This window comes from Parasteatoda tepidariorum, chromosome 5 (genome assembly GCF_043381705.1).
Source record: "Parasteatoda tepidariorum isolate YZ-2023 chromosome 5, CAS_Ptep_4.0, whole genome shotgun sequence".
Classification (NCBI taxonomy): Eukaryota; Metazoa; Arthropoda; class Arachnida; order Araneae; family Theridiidae; genus Parasteatoda; species Parasteatoda tepidariorum.
The window spans coordinates 10,421,037-10,444,889 of NC_092208.1; the positions used below are offsets into that span (position 1 = coordinate 10,421,037).

The 23,853-nt window shown below is 32.4% G+C and overlaps 1 protein-coding gene across 1 annotated transcript in view; it reads right to left on the minus strand.

The window, feature by feature from the left end:
* Nucleotides 1-16,184, minus strand: part of LOC107453058 (DNA damage-regulated autophagy modulator protein 1) — a gene marked incomplete in the record, with an annotated part of 28,673 nt that extends 12,489 nt beyond the window's left edge. Inside the window, 3 exon segments of the mRNA XM_071180883.1 lie at nt 4,120-4,179; nt 5,675-5,840; nt 16,033-16,184. Coding sequence (XP_071036984.1) covers nt 4,120-4,179; nt 5,675-5,840; nt 16,033-16,072 — 266 coding nt within the window.
* Between the last annotated feature and the right edge of the window lie 7,669 nt (nt 16,185-23,853).

Here is a 23,853-nt window from a genome sequence, read left to right on the forward strand (position 1 = left end):
GTTTTGGCTGTTATTTTAATGCATACATATTTTTTAAACTTATAATATCATGAGGATAATAATCTTAATACTATGTAGGGGCACTTGTGAACTGTTCACATCTGCCCCAGATGTTTTGTTCACAAGTGCCCCCATCATCCTTCTTAAACCTAACTTGAAAAATAAAGAACTTTTAATTGAGTAAAAAAAAAGAATAATTGTCATAAACTTACCTGAATGTTCATATAATGATCTGCAATAGTTAATTTTAGTTTATTAGTTGATTTATATTATGCTTTCACTTGGAGAAGCGAGCGATTATAATATATGCAACACCAGCTGATACAAAGAAATTGTCAGAATAGACCAACAAAATGTCTCATTGTTCTGAAAGTTTTTCAGAGAGGTAGGACTAGTACTGCCATCAATTGAAAATTTTTCGAGATTTTTTTTATTTCAAATCATATTGGTAAAACATACCATGTTCACATGTGCCCCCTGTTCACATGTGCCCCCCTCTCCCCTACTAATTCTCAATTATAAAGAGGCAAATGATATGTTATAAAGACTTTTTTAAAATAATTTTTAATTCTGTTGTATTACCGTTTTTTTGTAGAAGTTTTATCATTCTGTTTATGATTCTTTTTATTAGGTTTGCTAAGTAGTTTACATCATTTTATGCATCATAATTAAAATTAACAAGACCTTTGAAAATTGAATATTGTAGTCCTCAAACATTCAAAAATTGTAGTCGAGTAGTCCCTAAACATTTTCAGTTACATTTTAATTAGGAGAATTGGGTGTCTAATTCAAAACAGTTGTTTTGTTCAAACCACTTTTAGGAAATCTCATATAATGTCTTTTATATAATGGTCGTTGAACAGCCATTTTAATTTTGGGTTTCTGACTACTAATGTAAAACTCTGTTGCCTTGCAATTTTTAGCCCAATCCAGTAGACAAGGAATCTCCTGGATCAAGCATTGGGAGAAATTTTGCCTTCGTGAAGGACTTTTTGATGGAACTAACCAGCATTTGTGTTGCGTGGAGAAGAAAACCATGAAAGCCTACCACGATTAGTTTCATGGCAAGGGGACTCTAACCAAGGATCCGTCTACCACATCAGCACTGTGGTTGGCGTGAGCCGGGTTCTGAATTAGTATCAACCAGCCATAGCTGGGATTCAAACCCGGTTCACAACATTGGATGGCGAATGCTCTATCTTCTGATCCACCACGATTCTTAAATGGAATACCTCGCATGCTGGTATTCAAGTTTAAACCTCATAGAGGATACCAGCTTGCTAACAGCTGCTGTTCTACGTGATACCGTTTGAGCATAGAAATCGATTCCTTTTTAGAATACAACTTATTTTAAATTCAATTGGGTACTTGCAACTCGAGAAGAAGATGATCTCTAATACACAGGCACGTGACAACATCGCACCGCACATCGGATTTGTTAAAATATAATTCTTTCTCGTTTATGTCTTCTGCTTAACTTAGATTTATTATTTGTTTATGTATTTTATTGTAACCGTGACGTATTTTTGTTTTATGTAACTGGCAACATGGATGCATAATTAGTTTGGTTATGTTCTGCTTGGCTTCATGCCTGTCTTTGTGTTAGGTAAGAAATATATAGTGAAGGAATTGAAATGTTTGTGAAAGAACCTTTTTGAAAGAATATAGAGTGTGTCGCTTAAGAAAGTTGATACTTGGTGGGCATGGCTTATTCGAAATAGATTGGAAAGAACAGTTGCTGATGTAAACAAATGCCACGTGTCTGCAGCCAATCAAGATCGAGATACCCACACAACGACATTTGAATGTATCCCATTTCCATTGGTCCCGCAGTGGACTGATGGCAAAGAAACGGTTCCCATTAGAACACCGAAGTCAAGCATCACTGGCTGCGGTCAGTAAGCGGGTGGGTGACTACTTCAATCAGCCTACGAAGGGACAGAGGGTACTCAGTATCGTTTCTCATTAAACTCTTCTACGGTAAAGTGCTCGACTTCACGCGGAGGTCGGTGGGCTGTCGAAGCGGAAGAGTCATTCCCTCTGAAGAGGATCGAAATTGTGATGGCATGTCTTCGGATCATCCTCAGGGATGTTTCCCAGACCGTCGTCAGTAGCCCATTGTGCAACTCCAGTGTGACGAAAATAAAATACCTACCTACTATTGATTTTATATTATTCAGTTTTATAGAAACATGTTACAAACTATAAGCAAAATGAATAAGCCGGGATAGCCCGGTTGGTAGGGCACTGGGCCCATATCCAAGAGGTCGTGGGTTTGATCCCCGCCGGCCGAAGACTGTCCGTTTTGTAAATGGTGACTGATGCGCGTAAAAATCTGTCGACTCACAAAGTCCTCCATGTTCCCATAACAAGTCATATCTCTGGGGTACTGATCCAAGAGTTTCCCTGTCTTCTGGATTTGTTCAAAATTACAAGACTACGGAGTTGAACATTGATAGTCGTAAATCCAAAATTGGGTCAGCTGTTCAACGATGGTTTTAAAATAAAAATGAACACGTGTGGTTTTCGGATAACTGAGAAACGCTATTAATTTAGTGACGTAGTCCACATATTCTACTCTTCATTCACGTTTATCATTGACACATGATAAAACAAATCAAAAATAGTCAAATATTAGACTAAATTCAGTGGCGCTACAACCCATAGAGTGCCAAGTCCTACTATATTCCTCACTGTTTTCTTCAACATGGGCTCTGGGTTGCAAGTTCCGGTTGAGTGGTCAGCCGAGCACAAAGCCCCCAGTGTTTTGTCCCAGAGCATAGACTTAGAGTTTGGGCAGCTCCGAAGAGCAGAGCACATCGACCAGAAGTCTATTGTACCCAAACCCTAAATCATGATTAACAAGAAAGCTTTATGGCTGAAATTATGTTCAGCAAACACCTGAAAGCAACGTCTTGCAGTTCTCAGGCCTTAATGCATTGTTGCCCTAAATGCTCAAATCTTTGAGCAGAATAGACCTCACAATCAAAGTCGTGAAGTCTCCTCATCAAGATGACAACCTCTACAAAGAGGATTAGATTGAATACTAATTATGTATCTGCGTCTCCTGAGGGTGCAGTGTCCTGTGAAAAGACCAATGATCTTCCTCAAACTGCTCTTGTTTAGCTTAAGCAGCTTCTTTTTGACGTATGCTAGGAAGGTCACGATTCAGCTCTTCAGCTTGTCTCTGACCATCCGAGTTGTACCATTGCTCATGGGCAATTTTGCCGTAGAGCTTGAATATAGATGCCCCGAGTGATATGGGAGAAATTCCCAAGCCTGGTTCAGGGCCCCAAAAAAATCGCACTAGAGTCATTCTCCGAGCATGCTTAAGGATCATTTTATCGACCCACTGAAGGGATAATTCTCTGAGTTAACCTTGACCGACCGTGGATAGAACCCGCTGCCCTATCAGTGTCAAATATTAAAGAACGTGCCCTTATCGATTAAATAGAGCTTTGAGCTATCATATATGACTGATGTTATCTTTTAAATACTTGAAAAACAGAATCGTCTGCAGTTTAATTTGTAACTATGGATGATGCTAAAATAATATTTTAACAATAAAACACAAATGATCCATTTTTCAGACAACTTTTCCGAAAGTGGATTAATTGAAATTTTTGAACGATTTTTAGGTTGTTGGGCAAAAATTTTCCCTTTCACCTTCTTTATAAATTTTTGGCTCCTAACACTAACGCTTTTGAAGTCATAAAAAAGTTAAAACACTCACATAGACACACTGAGGAATTTTAGAGCAACAGTTAAAGTTTTTAAAGCATTAGCTAAAATGATTAACAATTTTCCATTGAAAATTTACTGCCACATTTTCTTTTCAAATTTTTATGTTTAGTTCTGTATTACTGTCTAGGCTTTTATATGTAATTTCATCTGTATTTTATATATTAATCTTTTTAATTGTTTGTTTTTGTACTATGAGGATATTTACCTCACAAGTTAAGTAACAGTAAGATTAAACTGCACTGTAATTTGGTTTTGGCTGCAACTGTAAGGCACTTTGTTAAGGTTGTCAAATTTGCATTGAGATCTGAAACTTTTTACATCAAAGTTTTAAATAAAACTTCGTGAAATAATAAATGGCATCACTTACCAAAAAAAAGTCCTATTTCACAAAAAATGGTGAATACACCATTTGAAGGTGGTACTCCTCCAGCATTACTGAAATATACATAGCACTATATACATATAATATACATATATTATGATAGCATGCATATACATATCACTTTTAAATAGATTGCGTATTAGCAATGTAAACGATGTTGAATTTTATATACATTTTAGTTCAATGATCTATATAAAAACTATTAGCATTTATAGAATAATGTTTATTATTTAATTGAATATTAGAGGAGGTTGTTGGTTACTTATAAAATTTTAAACTGTTTATAAAAAAAAAGTGTTGATCTAATTTTAATTCATGATTGCCACAGACTTCAGATTTGCCCGAGTTGGATTTGCGCATGGAAACAAACGTATTAAGCTAAATAGCTAAAAGTATTTCATTATAAACATATTCTTTTATTAAATTTAATAGATAACTCAATTTTGTAAATAATATCTCTCACAGCTTACTTTAATTATTACGCAATAAATTAATTATCTATACAAAGATCAAAATTATCAACTTTTGTCACGCTGCTGAACACATAAACAATTATGAGAAATGTATGTATATTTTTTAGTTTGGTATTAAAGATAATTATGTTCTTTTAATGATTTCTATTCGCTTTTGTTTCGTTAAGCTTAATTCGAAATCATCTTAATATTATCTGCGTGCTATGCGTATGTTTGATTAAAAACTAATTTTATTTTTAGAATTAGTGTAGATATGCTTTCTAATTTCTTAAGAATTAGTGTAGATATGCTTTCTAATAATATAAAAAAATTAAAAAAATGTGAAAATAAAAATTGCAAAACTTGTCCTTTAGCTGATAATTCACAAATTGACTGCCATTCCAATGAATTTTTTTGTAAATGTTTTAATATGTTTATTTTATTTCATTTCTGTCTTGCAGTCGAACGTGAATTTTAACTATTGGATTTTTGTTATTTTAAGTAAGTTTCTTTCTTACTTTCCTTCTGCATTTGTCATGTTTTTATTCTACTGTATATGCTTCTGTATTTTAATTGTATTTTAAATGGTATTCTACTTGGTTTTTTTGTATTTTATGCATTCTTTTCCTGAACTATGGCAAAACTTTTGGGGTACAGAGAAATCAAATTTTTGACTTTTTGTCTAGGCTTTCTCGATAGAAAAAGTTTTGCATCTATGGCATACGAAGCTGACGACGTCAGCTCTGGTTGTCATATTTTTTAAATATTTTTTTCTTCATTGTCTTGTTTCTAATTTATTGCCTTATCGTGAAAATAACTTTACTGACTTTTATGTTTATCACATGGTATTGTAATTATAAAATATAGTGCTATACCGAAAATGGACGCGATTACCTTACACCAAAAGGTGCAAAAGAACATATTTTGCGTTTCACTGCACCAGGAAGTATGTGGTGTAATGCAACGCAAAAAAACAAGAAGTTATCTGGGGTGTATCATTACACCACATTGGTGTGTAGTAGCTATTTTTGGTGTTGGCATGCACTAAAATTTTTTTACAGGTTAAAATAATAAGAATAATAAATATGATACTTGCCTAATGAGAGGTAAAAATGGTGGCATTAGGCTTCTAGCCATTGTGGTGCCATAAGATCCGAACAGACCAATCAAAGCGAAGAGTACAGTGAGGATAAAAAAGAAGCCACATTTCTCAAATTTCAATGTTGCATGCTCATTCCAACAAGCACAAGACACCAGCCCCACTAAAACAAAATAACAAAAGAATTATTATCTTTTTAAAAATAAATTGTAGGAGCTCATCGGACAAAAACATAGTAACTTCTAGAGAAATCAGATTCAAGCCGGAGGAGTGCATTTGTATTTTTCTTCGGGGGCGGGGAATCTACACTGTTATACTCTTAGAGGAGTAATTTAGGTAGAGGATTAATTAACTCCTAATATCTCCTCTAAGGTTATACTACATTTCACCTTAAGTTGGCACTGCAGGGAAGGGTAGGAAATGTAATACTCCGCCTTTGAAAAGTAGTTCTTCGCTATTTTGGAATTAATTGCAGTTTAAATGCGCGTACAAATATAAATAAATGTTGTATAGTAAGAAACTTGAAACATGCATTAAAAGTTTTTCATGTTTAAATGTATTTAACTTGTAAATACCTTCTCAGTAAAGCGAATGTACAAAGAAGAAGGAGGTGTTTTAGTTTGGCGCTGGATTATTTCTCAAGGCCAAGCGGAATTGGCGCGTTGGCTATGTTTTTACACGGGTCAGTTAGTTCTTTCCATTCTCCTTGACTTTGCTTAAGTGTCCTATCTCTTGTGCAGTTCTTATTTCGCTTTCTTTTTGTATATGACTATTTAATTTTTTAAATATTAACCTCATATGTACTATATTTAATGAAAAAAAATTTCCCTACAGAATGAATGAAGAAAAAAAAAACACCCAAATAGGCAGGTGTATTTCTAAGTTTTCATTTTTCACGGACTATTCGACCTTTCATTCGAATTTTGTATTTTTTTGTAACTATATTAAATTACATATGGTATATTTTCCTTTTCGACGATAACTTCTATTTCTTCGATATCGAAGTGAGATGGGAAAAAACCGGTTTTTCCACCTAGTGCTATAGAAAACGGATGAGGATTTTTAAGAGGTATTTCAATTCATGTTGTGAAGAGCAAAATTTAAAATCGAGTAGTGAACTTCAAATGATTAAAATTGCAAATTACTGCCATTATTTAACACAGAACGTATTTTATTATTTATGTAAAGTAACACTTCAAGAATAATTAATTAAATATTTAATCAATTACATTAATTCACACTATTTTTCAATTTTCTTACGCTACTTGCTGGTTAATTAGAGTAAGGTTTCTATGGAAAACGTTAAAGAAGAACTTACTAATAAAATATATTTTATTTTATAACGTTGAACAGCAGACCCAATTTTGGGTTTATGACTACTGATGTTCAATTACATAGTCTTGTAATTTTGAACTCAATCCAGAAAACAATGGAACTCCTGGATTCGGAGAACTTTCGCCTGTGGAAGACCTATTGATGGAACTAACCCACATTTTCATTTCATGGAGATGAAAACCACGAAAACCTTCCACGGTTTGCCTGACGGCAAGGGGACTCTAGCCCACGATCAGTCTACCACTGAGGATATATTTACGTCAGAGCTATGGTCGGTACGAGACTTGTGTGGGATTCGTATCGACCAATCATTGTTGGAATTCAAACTCGGTTTACCTCATTGGAAGGCGAACGCTCTATCCCCTGAGCCACTACGACTCTAATAAAATAAAATATATTGCATTTAATTTTTCATGCGCTTTTTCCTTTTCGCAATTTTAGAGTATGTAAAAAATTCATATAAAAAATTTAAATTTTTATTATTGGCATGCAAAACGGGGGGATCCATCCCCCCCCCCTTTTGGAAGGAGTCATTCCGCCATTTCTCCCCTTTTGGCTCTCTCTTCATTCATTATTTATGTATGTGTTACAGTGAATGATCGAAATCAAGAGAATGTCGACTTTCACTGGTGAATGTGAACAATTACATAGACACTTTGATGAATGTCCGAAATATTTGTTATATCCGATTTAAAGTTAATTTATTTGTTAATGTTATTACATTTATTCGATATTTTAATATCTGCTGAGAAGAGATTAGGAGATATATCTGAGTACCGGTTAAATGCATACTGGACAATGGCACTTGACCTTAAAAAATATTGACGTAGGGCATACCGGACAATGGCATTCTTTAAAAAAAACTTTGTTGTAGGGCATACCGGACAGTGGCATAGAACTTTTAAAAAAACTTTGATGTAGGGTATACCAGGCAGTGATATTTAATTCGACCTAGTATATGTTTCGGACATTTACCGAAGGTACTATGTGATTGTCAGCATTCACCAATTTCGGTCATTCAGAGTAACATATATAATTTCAGAGGTCTTATCTTCATGATGAATAATTCAATTGACTGATTTTCGAAGGGATTTTTTTTCCCCTATACCATGAAAATAATTTTAACAAAGAAATTTACAGAGAAGTATTTTAACTACAGATAAACTTTTTTGGGAGTGAAACTCAAATTAGATACGCGAAATACGAATGTAGATGCGTATTGGCGAACTCAAGAAAACAAACAGTAGTAAAATGGAATAAAAAAATTTTGATATTCCTCTAATGCACAGTGAAAAAAATAATGTGCGATTTAATATAATCTTCATTCATGTCGTTCAGCGTTGGGGAAAGATGTACCACACAAGAATAATTATTCCAAAGTAATCTCAAGGTTGAAAGCTTATCTTTAGTTATACAAAGTTTCTAACAGTTCTTTTTCTTCTCTGTGTCTGTATGTATTGCTTTTAGGCAAGAAATTTAGAAACGGTGTATCCCTCCGCTTATGGTATGCTTACTAGGCGATGTATGAACAGGCTTAATATTCTAGGAAGTTTTATTATTGTGATTTGTGTTTAAATTTACGAGTAAAATTTCACCATTCAGAAGAGTTTTCTGTAGTTTATAAATTCTAACAGGTCGTGAGCTGGCTGTTCAGCTTTGAGGAAAGATATACCACACAAGAATAATAATTAATGATCAGAGCCGGATTATACCTTTCGTAGGCCCTAGGCATAGCCGTTTTTGGGCCCTCCCCTCTTTTCAAAATATATGATAAAAAATTATTTGCGTTCAAAAATGAATCAAGATCGCTTGGCATCGCTCGCACTTATGTCTATTGAAGACGACATTTTGCGTAGTTTGGAATTCGACAGCATAATACAAGATTTCGTTGAATCCAAAAAAGTAATATATTAGATCATAAGATTCTGCAAAATAATTTATTACCGAAAAATATTATATTTTTATTTGTATCTTCATAATTTTGTGCAAAATACACTAGTTGTTTTTAAAGCTAAATTATTTTTGACAACAAATTTTTTTCTCCCAAGCTTTTCGTAGGCCCTAGGCACGTGCCTAGTGTGCCTATAGGTTAATCCGGCCCTGTTAATGATTAAAAGAAATTCCAAGGTTGAAAGCTTATCTTTAGCTACACAAAGTTTCTAACAGTTTTTTTTTTCTTTTTTTGGGATGGTTTGTCTTACTTTTAATACTCCAACATTGACTGAATGTAAACAATAATAATCTTCCAAAAAATGGAAAAAATTTAGAAAACGGTGTATCCCTCCGCTTATGTTATGCTTACTAGACGATGTGTGAACAGGCTTAATATTCTAGGAAGTTTTATTATTGTGATTTGTATTTAAATTTACGAGTAATTTTACCATTCATAAGAGTTTTCTGTAGTTTATAAATTCTAACAGATCGTGAACCTGAAACCAAATTAAACGTAATTAATATCACAGCGTCAATAAAGTGTAAGGTTAGACAAATTTTGAGTGTTATCTTTTATTTGGTTATATTTGTATTAAATTGCACAGTTTGTTAATTTTTGGGTAGCATCATAGCATCTCGCGGAGTCTTTCGAATTCATTTGTTGTTTGTTTCGTTGAAAGTTAGATTGAAAACACTACAAGTACAATAATTTTTGATGGTGCGGTTTTTCAAGCTTAGGCCTAAAAATCTGTCGGAAGTAACCCGGAAGTCTAACGATGCATTTTAACCCCTAGCGCCATCTGTGCTTAGATCACAGTCAACCATCCATATAGTGCCGTGATGGCTTAGGGCAGTGTTTCCCCGCTACTTGCTGNAAGTCACCCGGAAGTCTAACGATGCATTTTAACCCCTAGCGCCATCTGTGCTTAGATCACAGTCAACCATCCATATAGTGCCGTGATGGCTTAGGGGATAGAGCGTTCGCCTTCCAATGAGGTGGATCGGGTTCGAATCCCAGCGATGGCTGGCTGATACGAATTCCGCATCCGGCTTACACTGACCACAGTGCTGACATAAAATATCCTCAGTGGTAGACGGATCATGGGTAAGAGTCCCATTGCAATCAGGCTAACTGTGGTAGGTTTTCCACTCAAAATGCAACGCAAATGCCGGTTAGTTCCATCAAAAAGACCTCCACGAAGGCAAATTTCTTCCAATACTTACTTGATCCAGGAGTTCCCTTATTTTCTGGTTTGGGTTCAAAATTACAAGACTACGGAGTTGAACATTAACAGTCGTAAACCCAAAAAACTGGGACGGCGGTTATAAAATAAAATAAAAATCATCCATATACAACCTAAGGACTGCGTTGGAAACAGAAGTCTGGAATGAGACAAAGGAACGGGAGTCCGATTTTGAATGTCTTCTGGATAATGCCCCAAGGTTATTTAAAATATACAGCATTTAAAGGTTATTATTTGATTATTACTATTCAAAATCTTTTCGACTGTTACTATTTTAAATTAAACATTAAATAAAAAAAAATTCTTCATAGAATTATCTACGCATGAACGAATTTTAAAATTTTGTGAGGCCAGAATAGCCTGCTTGATAGGGTGTTGGGCCCATGTCGAAGAGGTCGTGAGCTCGATCCCCTCCGGTTGCAGAGTCTCAGTGAAGTAAATGGTGACTGATGCTTGTTAAATATGTTGGATCACAAAGTCCTCCGTGTTCCCATAACAAATATTACCACTGGAGGTACTGAATTTAAGATTGATCGTTCTCTGGTTCAGGTCAAAATTACGATCTGTGGATGAATAAACGAATGTATGATTCGATCCGCCTTATAAACGGGTTGACACCTGTATGTGACTGAAGTTATATACACGGGTTGACACGTGTATGTGGCTGAAATCATATGAACGGGTTGACACGTGTATGTGGTTAAAGTCCTATAAACCGATTGATACGTGTATGTGACTTATGTCATATAAACGGGTAAACACGTGTATGTGGCTGAAATCATATAAACAGGTATACATGTGTATGTGGCTGAAATCAAATAAACGGGTAGACACGTGCATGTGGCTGAAATCATATAACAAGGAACTTACTCTGCCTTAATGCGCTTGGTTTCACCAAGCAGGTTTACTAGATTGGCATTTCAAACAACTAAATTGTGTGAATTTTATTTTACTCGCTCAAAAGATTTCGAGATATGCCAAAATACGATAAATGTAATTTAACGCTTCCTTTAGAAAATGCAAAACGCTTCCTTTAGAAAATGCAAAACGCTTCCTTTAGAAATGCCTTACGCTTCCTTCAGAAAAGGCAAAAATAGATATTATTCGTAATGCAATCAAATAATTTGTTTTGTAAAAAAATTCTTCTTCTTACGGTAAAAACAGTTTTTTTTTTTTTTTTTTTTTTTTTTTTTTTNTTTACCTAACGTGCAAAAAATTCATATATTATATATCATGATTCAATATGATATATCTATTCTCAAGCAATGAAATGCTAATCGTCTATTATTAAGGCTGATTTGTTTTGATATTATCTGCATATCTGATTGAAGCAGAAACCATTCACAACAAATAGTCATTACTGTGAATTAGATGTAAATGATAATTGCATTTTTTTTATAAGCCGTCATTCACAATTTCTTTTATCATTTTTGATTTTTTTCCTTCTTGTGCCTTCTTATTTTCAGAGTATTTTACTAATGGATAAATTATTTTCTTTTTAAATTGCTGTAAATGTCTCCTTAATCATTCTAATTGGCTTTCAAACATTAATAAATTTTCTACATAATATTATTTATACGTTGATCAGTCACATGAAATATTACATCAAATTTTCATCATTTCATAAAAAAAAAATATCAATGATATGCCAATCAGTAATTTAAAAATTAAACACATTCCCTCAGGGCCCGACTTGGTCTAATTGGGGCCCGGGGCACAAACTTCTTTGGGGGTCTCCCTCTACTTCACTATTTCTAAAATGAAGAACCCAACTTTATGGAGGTATTTATAGTTATCACCTCATTATAGATATATGGGTGATTCTCACGAAACATGAAATTCACTGTCCCTTGCTCCGAAATCTAATACTATAATACTAAAAGAATTTTTTTAAAAAAAATTAATAAATAACATTTCTGTTAGCATTTTAAAATGACTTTGCACTAGCATTGACTGTTTTGTATATTTAAAAAATTTAATTGAATATCAAAATGTCATTTTCCTGGCATGTCCCAAACAATCTTTCCAATAATAACTAGCTTCAAAATTTCCCATAAATTTTTCAAAATCTAATTTTTTTTATCTTATTCTATGTAAGCATTTCTAGAATATACGCAAAGGGTATTGTTTACTAAAACTTCGTTTAAAATAATTTTTTTTGTCTATAATTTGTTTGTCCCATGAAAATCTGTCATTTCCCTGGCTACTTTTATTTAGTGATTTATAACCAAAATAGATTGTGCCAGGAATCAATATCTTATGTTAATAGATTGATTAGATACCCTCCTATCTGAACATGTCTTGTTGCATGAATAAAGAACCAATTTTCTGGCTCAAAATCTATTTCAAAAAATTTTTCAAGGTGAGTAGGTTTTTATGCTGTCATTTTCCTGGCTTCTTGAAATCATTAATAACAAAAACTACATAGATTTATCTGAGTTATTTTAAAAAATACTGTTGTTTTCTGCAGAATATAAACGTCTTCGGCCAAAATATTAAATTAAAGTAAAGTTATATGCTATAAAATAGCGAATTTGTCATTATCCTGACTGTCATTTTCCTGGCTTATGAATTCCTGGACATTGAAGTGTTACCAGAAACTCTTTTTAACTGCTAATACTGTAAAGAGGGAAAGCAAGTATTACCCTAATACCAAGTTTATGTATGATTGTAATATGCTTGGATGTAATCAAAGTCATTTATTTATTTAATGATTGATAATTATACACAATTTTATTCTGTACAAATCAGCTACAAAATTTTTTTTGTTTCTTTCTACAGTGAATAAAAAGAATTAATTTAAGCAATTTATGGTCCATCTAACATAAAGGCTTAAGTTGAGTTACTTACTATTAACTTATAATGACTGTTTTTTTAAACTTCTAAGGTAATATGTCATTTTCCTGACATTCAAGATTTGGTGAATTTCTATTTTATTTTTTTTCTCGAGCAAATGTCAATAAACTACACTGCTATCTATAAGATATTAATAAGTGTAGCTAAATCAAGAAATTTTTTGGTCCGAATTGTCATGTTTCGTGAGAATCACCCATATAACAAGAAAATTGATTCGAACCTAAATTAGCTCCCCCTCCCCCTTCCAATGGTCAGAAGAAATATCGTTCTGTTATACTTTATTGATTATAATTTTTAACAATTAATTATTAATAATTATTATTAATAATTTTATTGATTTTCAGACAATCCTATGTCCATCATGCCGAATGCAGTTTTCTGATTGTTAACTTTGCCATCTAGCTGTGAAAAATTCATATCCTTGCTGACATTAAGGTGGAATTCAGCTAAATTTTCGCCATTACGATGGCTCAATTAAGCCAATTAGAAGCCCGTATTTCTGTAAACCAATCGCATTTTTCAACCTGTTTTAAAATACAGGCTTTTGATTGGTCAAATTTGTTTATCGCAATTGCGAAAATTTACCCGAATTCTTCCCTAAAAAGCCATAGATTCACAAAAAAAAAATTTTTTTTGTGTTCATACGATAGATTAATGTAGAAGCTAACATAAAACTGAATGATTTTACACTGTACTGATATTTTGTTTAAAAAAAAGTTCATTAAAGAAGGAAACGTAAAATAAACTCTCTAATCGATTTGGGGGCCCTTTTAATGTTGGGGCCCGGGGCAACTGCCCCGTATGTCCCTACTTTTGTCAGGCTCTGCATTCCCTCCATTGTTCTCTATTGACCAGAGAATTATGGAGGTTAAAGCTCCACGATTTTGGAGGCAACGAAATGTGTCTATGTCATTATTGTGCTCCGAGTACTAGTACCAGTGTCGATCTGAAGCTGGGTGGGCTTCAGCTCAATGTCTCAACCGCTGATTCAAAGTTCTAAAATCTATGAATTACATTCAGTTGACTTTAAATCAATTCACGTTTTTTAATATTATGTTAACATGTTAATGTTAAACTTAATAAATGGAAAGTATAATTTTTTAAAAATATTTTTGTAATGAGAAAAATAATATAAAGCATTACATTACAAAATAGGTATTAAGAAAATTTACAATTTTTATTTTAATTTAATATCTTTGAATCTTTTTTTTAAAAAAGTGATTATTATATACAGGCTGTTCCGTACTGTCAGCTTCAAAATATATTTTTAGAATCCTTAGCAAAAATAAATTTAAAAAAAGCACAAACATCAAGATTTTTCAAATTAATATCACAAAAAGTCTAGTATTATGAAATTTTAAAAACATAATATTACAATACAAATTACTCTAAATAACATATTACATTCACAATTACAAATAACATGCTAATTTTCATATTCGAATACTGCTAAGCAAACACCAAAACAATAATTTAGATAAGTTTCTTCTTAGATAAACTTATATAAGCTTGGTGACTATATTAGGCTTCTAAAAAGAAATATTTTTACATGCCTAATTATAAAATTATTAATCAATTACAACATTCGTTATTAACTTAAATTTTTTTGTGCGATTTGTTTGCTGAAAATTAAGTTCTCCAGTTAAGTTTGTCTTCTAAAAGTAGCGAAATAGTGACTACATTTCAAAATTAGTTTATAGTCGCTACATTTCAAAGAAATAGTTGTAGTTAACTACAATTGTAATAAAGTAGTTATAGTTAACTACAAAGAAAATGTATTTTATCCGACCACTGCTTTTGAGTATTCTGATCAGAATTTAGAAGTGATTTTACTACAGATCCTGACCAAATTATTAGATTCACTATAAGATTCTATGTAAAATCTTAATTATCAGTAGGTGATACTATACAGGTTTATTGTTTTTACGCGACTAAAACTATTTAGCACTTGTTTACGTTCGTGTTATCAATTGGTTAAATTGGATGATATATAATATAAATTCGACGATTGGATAAATTAGACGATATATAATATAAATATATAATATATATTATATCAAGTATTATATTAGTATATTATAATAATTAAACAAAATTATTAGACGCACTGTAGTGTTTTAATAATGACACGTTTTGAACGAGTTTATATGCAATACTTTTATATTTAAACATACATGTAATGGGTTCTTATTCAGGAGATTTTTTATATACTTCCCATTTGTATATATATTTTTAAAGTATTGCATTACAATGTTAATTAATTCATACACAAACATAAACAAGTGTAAACCAGTTTCAACCGCGTAAAAGCATCAATGCTAAATAGTTTCACACGATAAATAAGATTTTACATAGAATCTTNTATTCGAATACTGTTAAGCAAACACCAAAACAATAATTTAGATAAGTTTCTTCTTAGATAAACTTAGATAAGCTTGGTGACTATATTAGGTTTTTAAAAAGAAATATTTTTACATGCCTAATTATAAAATTATTAATCAATTACAATATTCGTTATTAACCTAAATTTTTTTGTGCGATTTGTTTGCTGAAAATTAAGTTCTCCAGTTAAGTTTGTCTTCTAAAAGTAGCGAAATAGTGACTACATTTGGAAAGTAGTTTATAGTCGCTACACTTAAAAAAAGTAGTTGTAGTTCACGACAGTTGTACTTCCTATTTGTATACATTTTTAAAGTATTGCATTACAATGTTAGTTAATTCATACACAAACGTAAACAAGTGTAAACCGGTTTAAACCGCGTAAAAGCATCAATGCTGTATAATTTCACACGATAAATAAGATTTTACATAGAATCTTATAGTGTGTCTAATAATTTGGCCAGGAACTGTAATTAACTACGATTGTGATAAAGTAGTTTACAGTTAACTACAAATAAAGTGCATTTTTTCGTACCACTGCTTTTCAGTATTCTACTTAGAATTTAGAGAGTGATTTTATTATTCTAGGTCAATGAATGAGTTACTCACCACCAGTAGCTACTTTCTCCGATGCTTCCATCATCCGCATATAATGAAAGTAAAACCACTCTCTGACCACACGCTGATTGAAACCCCTTGAGGAAGTGCAAGAAAAAAAACTAGTTTTCCAACAATGACCTTTTTATGAGCAGAAAAAACGTTACGTCATAAATCAGCAGACATTTCGTCAATTTGTGTTCGAAGGAGCGTAAAATTGTCAACGAAAATATAGCAGTAAGTGATCTTCTTAGACGGATTCCATAGCAAATGGTCACTTAATTATTATACCATGCTTCATGTCCTTGGACAACCGAGACATAAGAAAATTTAGTTATTTTTCTTGTCTTAACACTCATTTGAATTTAAAATTCTTTTAATGAGTTGTTGACGAGAGTAAGATAAGAGAATTAACTCGAGATATGCATCGTCTATTATCTTTATTAAGGTATATATTGTATTGCTAAATTATTTAGTATTTATTAGTAAGGATTTTTTTTTTTAGTAATTTTGAAATGCAGCATTTGGCTTATTTTTATCATTGTTTTTAATGCCAATGTGCCATGCATGTTACAGGAAGCCAAATAAGATTATGTAATGACTTAATAGCCTTTGAACGAACTCAAATCAAAATACAATCTTAATTTTTTATAAGGAAGCATCTTAAATGTACTGTAGCATATCAAGCTATATTAAAGAAAAGTTCTGTATTTTTTATAAAAACATTTATTTACAACAACAACTACAGTAATGGAATTAAAGTTCCCGTAACGGGAAAGTAATAACTTTTCAAACAAATATAGAAAACCCATAACGGGTTAGTACAAAATTCAATTTCGAAAAACAAAAACTAATCTCTACAAAATCAACAACTTTTTTGTTCTACCAAAAAGTTGTCTAATTTTATCGTCTGCTTTTATGTTTTCAAATTTATCTCTTTATATGATTATTTTATTTTATACATGCTTTTGCCAGCCCGTTATTTTTAAATATTTTTACTTTTATTTATGCTTCTGCAAACCAATTATCTTTTTTATATTTTTAGACTTTATAGTCCGAGTAAATTAGTGTAGTCTATCAATAAAGTTACCTTAATTTGAGAATTCTCTTACTCACTAATGAAATTTGAAGATATATTCTCGCAGTAAATTATTTTTAATATTTACTTCTTGATCTTTAATGTAAAACTGATTGAACGAGTTTTAACACAAAAGTTTAATATGTTTTAAATTATATTCTATTTTAAAACCGTTTTATTTTACAACAGCCCACCTAATTTTAAGTTTACGGCTACCAATGTTCAACTCCGTGGCCTTGTAATTTTGAGCTCAATCCAAAAGATAAGGGAACTCTTGGATCAAGTATTGAGAAAAATTTGCCTTCGGGGAGGACTTTTTGGTAGAACAAACCCGCATTTGCGTTACATGGGGTGGAAGACCACGATAACCTCCTTCAGTTAACCTGACTGTAAAGGGACTCTAACCCATGATCCGTCTACCACTGAGGTTATTTTGCGTCAGCACTGCGGTCGGTGCAAGTCAGGGGCGATAATTTGTATCGGCCAGCCGTTGCTGGGTTTCGAACTTGGGTCACCACATTGGGAGGCGAGCGATCTATCCCCTGAGCCACCAAGGCTCAAGGTTTGGCATTTGTTAATAATTTAATTGTTATGCGCTTTAAAATTGCATTGAGAACATTACTCATTATTCAAGTTAACTAAAAAGTTATTATTCAGTCTCTAAAGTTCTATCATTAGTTCAGAAACTGAAAGATTTTCGTTCATTTAAGTAATTAATAATAATCAAACTAATAATGTTTTACGGAACATACGTATCAAATATTGATAAGTCTGTCGAAAATAAATATTAAAAAAGGACGTTTAATGTCCCTTGTTATTGTGCTCAGAGCCCAGATCCCGAAGGGGGTGATAAAAAGGCCCTGGCCGCAGGGGGGAGAAAAAATTCGAAATGGCAATTAGCAGCTACATAAAAAACCGAAATTATGGTAGCAAACTTGACCTTTCCTAAAAGCATACATATATATGTTACTGTGATTGACCGAAATCGGTGGTTGTTTACTTCCATCGGTGAATGTTGACAATCACATAGTCGCTCTGGTAAATGTCCAAAATATATACTAGGTCTAGTTAAGTGTCACTGCCTGGTATACATTTGCCCGGTATGCCCTACACTGATGTTTTTTTAAGGTTCAGTGCCACTGCCCGGTATGCATTTCCACGGTATGCCCTACATCAGGGGTGTCAAACTCAAAAGCTAACTTGGGCCAAATAAACAATGCTTAACTTTATGAGGGCCGCAAAAAAAAAAAAATTCAATGTTCATAGAAACAAATATTTTTAGTTTGAATAGCACATTGTAATAAACATATATAAAGTTAAATTATTGTTTGATACTTGACATCTCTTCTCTGCTGCTATCTTTCCTGATTCGGAAGAAATTTTTTTGGACGAGACTACTTTCAAAATTGACCCAACATGAGCGTTATTAATACGGTTTCAGACAGGAGATTTATTTCCATTCATAACAGAAAATAATTGCTTGCACTGATAAGTACTTCCAAACATGGAAATAATTTCATATGCGAATTTTTGAGTATTTTCAAACCTTGCCGGTAAATATTTGTAAAATTCAGGCACACCCACTTCAATGAATTTTGCCTTCAAATTTGAGTCGCACTGAATCTCAATCACTTCCATTTGCATATTACTGGGTACTGAGTCTATATTTATTGAGAAAATCGACGAAAACAAACAAAATTTGTTTTCCGAGGAATTAAAATCTTAACCGTTCTAAAATTTGAAATTTTTTCTGCGTATTTTTGATACCATGCAGTATCCCTGGAATGGCAGGTGCCGCAAGCGAATTAAAATTTTACATTTTCGCGCGTACAATTTAAAATGATCCGTATAGTTTATAAATAAAGTATATTATAATTCCATATGCTAGTTTCCTTTCTAATTCATATTTCTAATTTATTTTTACTTTGCGTCGGATATATTGACTGGGCCGCAAAAATGTTCATCTCGGGCCGCGAGTTTGACACCCCTGCCCTACATCAATGCTTTTTTAAGGTCAAGAGCCACTGCAAAAACTCCGAACACTGATGTTTTTCCTAATCTATCCTCAGCAGATACTAAAATATCGAATAAATATAATATATCAACGAATAAATCAATATCAAATCGGGTGAAACAAATATTTCGGGCATTCACCAAGGCGAGTATGTGATTGTTGACATTCACAAGTGAAAGGCGACATTCGTTTGGTTTCGGTCATTCACGGTAACGTATACATAAAAGAAATGGTGTCATATACTCCTTAGTCAGTTAAAACTAAACTCAGTGGCGCGACAGCCCATTGAGGGCCAAGGCCTACTGTGCCCATCACCTTAGTCAGCTACAGATGGTATTTAGGAATAAAGAACGTCCAAATAAAAACTCAATAAAAAAAATTCCAACGCTGTTTATTTTTTCTTTTAAGGAAAATGTCTGTTTATTTTTTCTTAAGTCACTATGGCGCCATTTTTTTTTCTTAGGGAAAGACAAATCTGACCTACTCTACAAGTCTAATAAAGGTCAAGTAAATCTAACCTACTGACTTAATCGTGTTAATTAACATTAAGTCGTTGCTATGACATAAGGTTAAATCTCAAATGAAGAGATAGTAAACATCTTGAGACCTTGTGTCTTATATATTGGACAACATTTGATGCAAAAAAAAATTTTTTTTTTGTTATTTTTTTGTTTTTGTTTGTATTGCTACATAGAACAATTTTGAATGAAACAAGTAGTAAAAATAAACATTTTAAAGTCAATTCCTGCTTAGATCAACAAAGAAATTCTTTATTTTAGTTACTTTTTGTTACATAATTACTTTTCTCCCATGTAAAACTAAAAATAATTAATTAAATTTAAATAATGAATCAATATTTGAAAAAAACTGTATTAACATCAAGTGTCATCCATTACAAGTTTAAAAAAATGTATTTGAACTTGAGGGGATGTATAAAAAGTGTTTTATTAAGGATTGAAAATTTGAACAAGCTATAGAGAGAGTGTGAACTAATAGTAGGAATTGGAAAAAAAAAGGCCCTAGTTATCAGGCAACTATAATAAGGCTCCTATACAATGAAACATTTTATAGAGATAAAAATGCATGCGGTAAAGGTAATGGAAGAAATCATCACGAATATGTTTGCTTAAAAAATAATGAAGAAAAAATTAATTTTGTAAAATATTCGAAACAAAATATATCTGAAGCAAAATGCATCAATTGTATCAAAATGTATCAACAATGCATCAAATGTATCAAAATGTATCAAAAATGCATCGAAATGTATCAATTGTTTCCCATTCAAATAATGAACCGTCAGTATCAAATGTTAACTCTAACGCTTTAATATCTGATAGTAAAAGTACTCTGCCACAAGCATGTACAGTTTTGGGTTGTTATGGAAACAAAACTAAATTAACGAGACTAATTCTCGGCCAAGGGAGTAAGAAATGCTTCATTTTTAGATAGCTTAGCGAAATCCTTAAAATTAAAAATCATTCGAAATGTTTTCGAATGTTTCGAAATGTCAGTTTTTTGCTTTCAGAACTTTAAAACCAATAATTAAGAATTATCCTGTGGTCACAATAGGATTGAAAGACGGGGATAAAAAAAAAAACAAACAAAAACAAAATAAAAGTCGAATCCTTAGTCACCAACATGATTACCACTTGCCAGATAAAAAGTCCCCCCCCCCAATAACGCAATTTTATTATATTTTATAAACGCGTCTTTGAACAGCAGACCCAATTTAGGATTTACGGCTACTAATGTCCAATTTCGTAGCCTTGTAATTTTGAACCTAATCCAGAAGTCAAGGGAATTCCCGAGTCAAGTATTGGGATAAATTTACCTTCGCGGAGGACTTTCTGATGGAACTAACCCGTATTTGCGATACTTAGAGAGGAAAACCACGAAAACCTCCCACGGTTAGCCTGACACCAAGGAGACTCTAATACATGATCTGCCTACCACTAAGTGTATTTTTACGTCAGCAGTGTAGTCGGTGCGAGCCGGGAGCGGAATTCGAATCGATCAGCTATCGCTGGGATAGAGCCCGGGTCACCTCATTGGGAAGCGAGCACTCTATCCCCTGAGCCATCGCGAATCCCATAACGCAATTTTATACTTTATTTTATAACCGTCGTTGAACAGCCGACTCTATTTTCGGGTTTACGACTACTAATGTTCAACTTCGTAGCCTTGTAATTTTGAACCCAATCCAAAAGACAAGGGAACTCACGGATCCAATATTGGGAGAAATTTATCTTTTGTGGAAGACAACACACAATTGAGAAAATGAAAAGCTTAGGTACGTCGCAGACTGAGTTAAATGCAAACAAGGAAGAAATGACTCCAGTAGGAATATTAATTGGCGCCGATAAGTTTTGGGATATTGTTTTAAGTTCTCGGAGGAAAATAAACAGACATCTACAAGCTGTAAATTTTTTGTTCGGTTGATGGCTTTTGTTCGGTTCGGAAAAAAATGAAATAAATGAAATCGAGTCAAAACATTTATCGATAGTAGCGGGAAATAACACAACATTAAATGATCACGTGTTTTGGGAACTAGACTCAGTGGCTATTAATGAGGGGGTATAATGAATGTAAACAAAGCGAAAATGATTTAATTGACCAATTTGAAAAAGATTTACAGTAAACTGGCGATACGAATGTAAATTATTGTAGAAATCTAATACTGAGGAATTAGGAAATATTTTTAATGTTGCAAGTAGACGTTTTGAATTTTTAAAGCAAAGATTACGAAAAAAGCCAGAAATCAAAACCCAAAGATTAAAGAAAGAAAAGAAAAAATATCGGGAACTTATTGAAGGGCAGTTGCGGGAAGATAGAGTCTAAGAATGCTCAAGTGAAATTAAAGTTTCGAGCATTTTATGCCGCACAGGGGAGTTTTGCTCGAAAAAAAGAGACGTAACAATGTAGAATCATTTTCCATTTCTCATTGAAACAGGAAAATTATAAATCTTTGAATGAATATCTCGAAACAGGCCCAAATTTGAACCCTAAAGTTTTTGATGTAATTTTAAGATTTCCCCAAACAGAGGTGAGCTTCTGTGGGGATTTGGAAAAAGTTTTTCTAAAAATTGGGATTGCAGAAGAGGATATTACTTAAGGTTTATTTGGTTTGGGGATAATAATAAATCTCACAGTGTTCTGCTCATGTCTACTCATGTGACACTGTGAGATTTATTATTATCCTACACTGTGAGATTCATTATTAGCCTAATTATCGCCTAGGCCCACTAGGCACGGGCCTAGGGCCCATACTTTCTGGTTGACCTCAAAAATTCCATAACATTACTATTTTTTTTCTTCCAAAATATTGAAAAATAAGTTTTCTTTTTAAAAAAAATGCATTTTTTAATTTCAAATTTTCTTTATATTGTGATAAACCAAATTCGTGTAAACATTGTACTAAACAAATTCGAAAGTACAAATGAATTTTAATTGGGGCAATTTTTACGCCAACGGCTTAAGCGAATGCAACGAGAATGCACATTCACAGTCTCTTATAAATGATTAGTGTCAAGGAAAGCTAAAAGCTTATTCTTAACAAATATGTAAAGCTGTAGATAAAGAGCAACTATTTTTCATGTTGATGTTATAAACTGATCGATTTACGCGCTTCTTCTACAATATTAAAATTTTGATTTTCTTGATAGTTTCGAAATGATGAAACCAAATTATCAATCTGGTTGTGCAAAAAGAAAGAAAATAGCTTTAAATGATTTAACATCATTTACATTAACATGATAACATTAAATAAAAAAAGCTTTGAAATTCTCATAAAATTATTTGCTGAAAAAAGTGTACATAAAAATAAAAAAACATTTTTAAAACCTATCTTTAAATGTAAAGAAAGGTGGGTTGGAATTGTGTTGGTTTAATTAATGAATAATTACAGCTTAATAATATAGCAAAAGTACAGTTTTTGTTTGTGTATAAAGCAAAAGTACAGTAGTTTTTGTTTGTGGTTAACAAATGTTTTCTGACTATTTTTATTTGAATAGAACTTTGTTTTGTTTATTTTATATTCTGCTTTTATATTTATTTAGTAATATTTAAGATCAAACTTTGAATCAGAAAAAAATCTATATGTTATAAGTTATTGCAGAACAGGATTTTGAAATTCTCATAAAATTATTTGCTGAAAAAAGTGTACAAGAAAAAACTTTTTTAAAAAGTCCATTGCATTGAGTACTTAAAAATTTTATCAATATTTTGAGTTGCTCTTTCATTAAAAATATTTTTTTTTAAAAGTGATATATCTAAATAAATTATTATTTAAATGTGTTTGAAATTTTCTATGAGTTGCTATAATTTTGGCTCTTTTCGATATTTTTTGTGTGTTGAAATGTATTTTTTAATAAAAATTGTAGTTAATAACCTTAATATCTTAGCATGCATGCTGAACTTATCGTGAAATCTGATGAAAAGTTGGCCAGCTTTGTGTTGAATTAACTACTCAATAAAAGAATTAATTACAGCTTACGATAAAAAATAATTCAGCTAATCAGTGACTTTTAGCAAAAATCATTGATTTTAATTGTTTGTGGTCACCAAACTATTTTTACTTTGATACAACATTATTTTATATTTTGCTTTAATATATTGATGCATAAACTCTATTTTATACAAACAATCTTCAATTGTCCGCTTTCAAAATTTTTTCGAATGTTTCTCTTGAATCATGCAGTTCAGTAGATTCTTTTTTATTGCTAGACTACTTTTCAGAAATTGA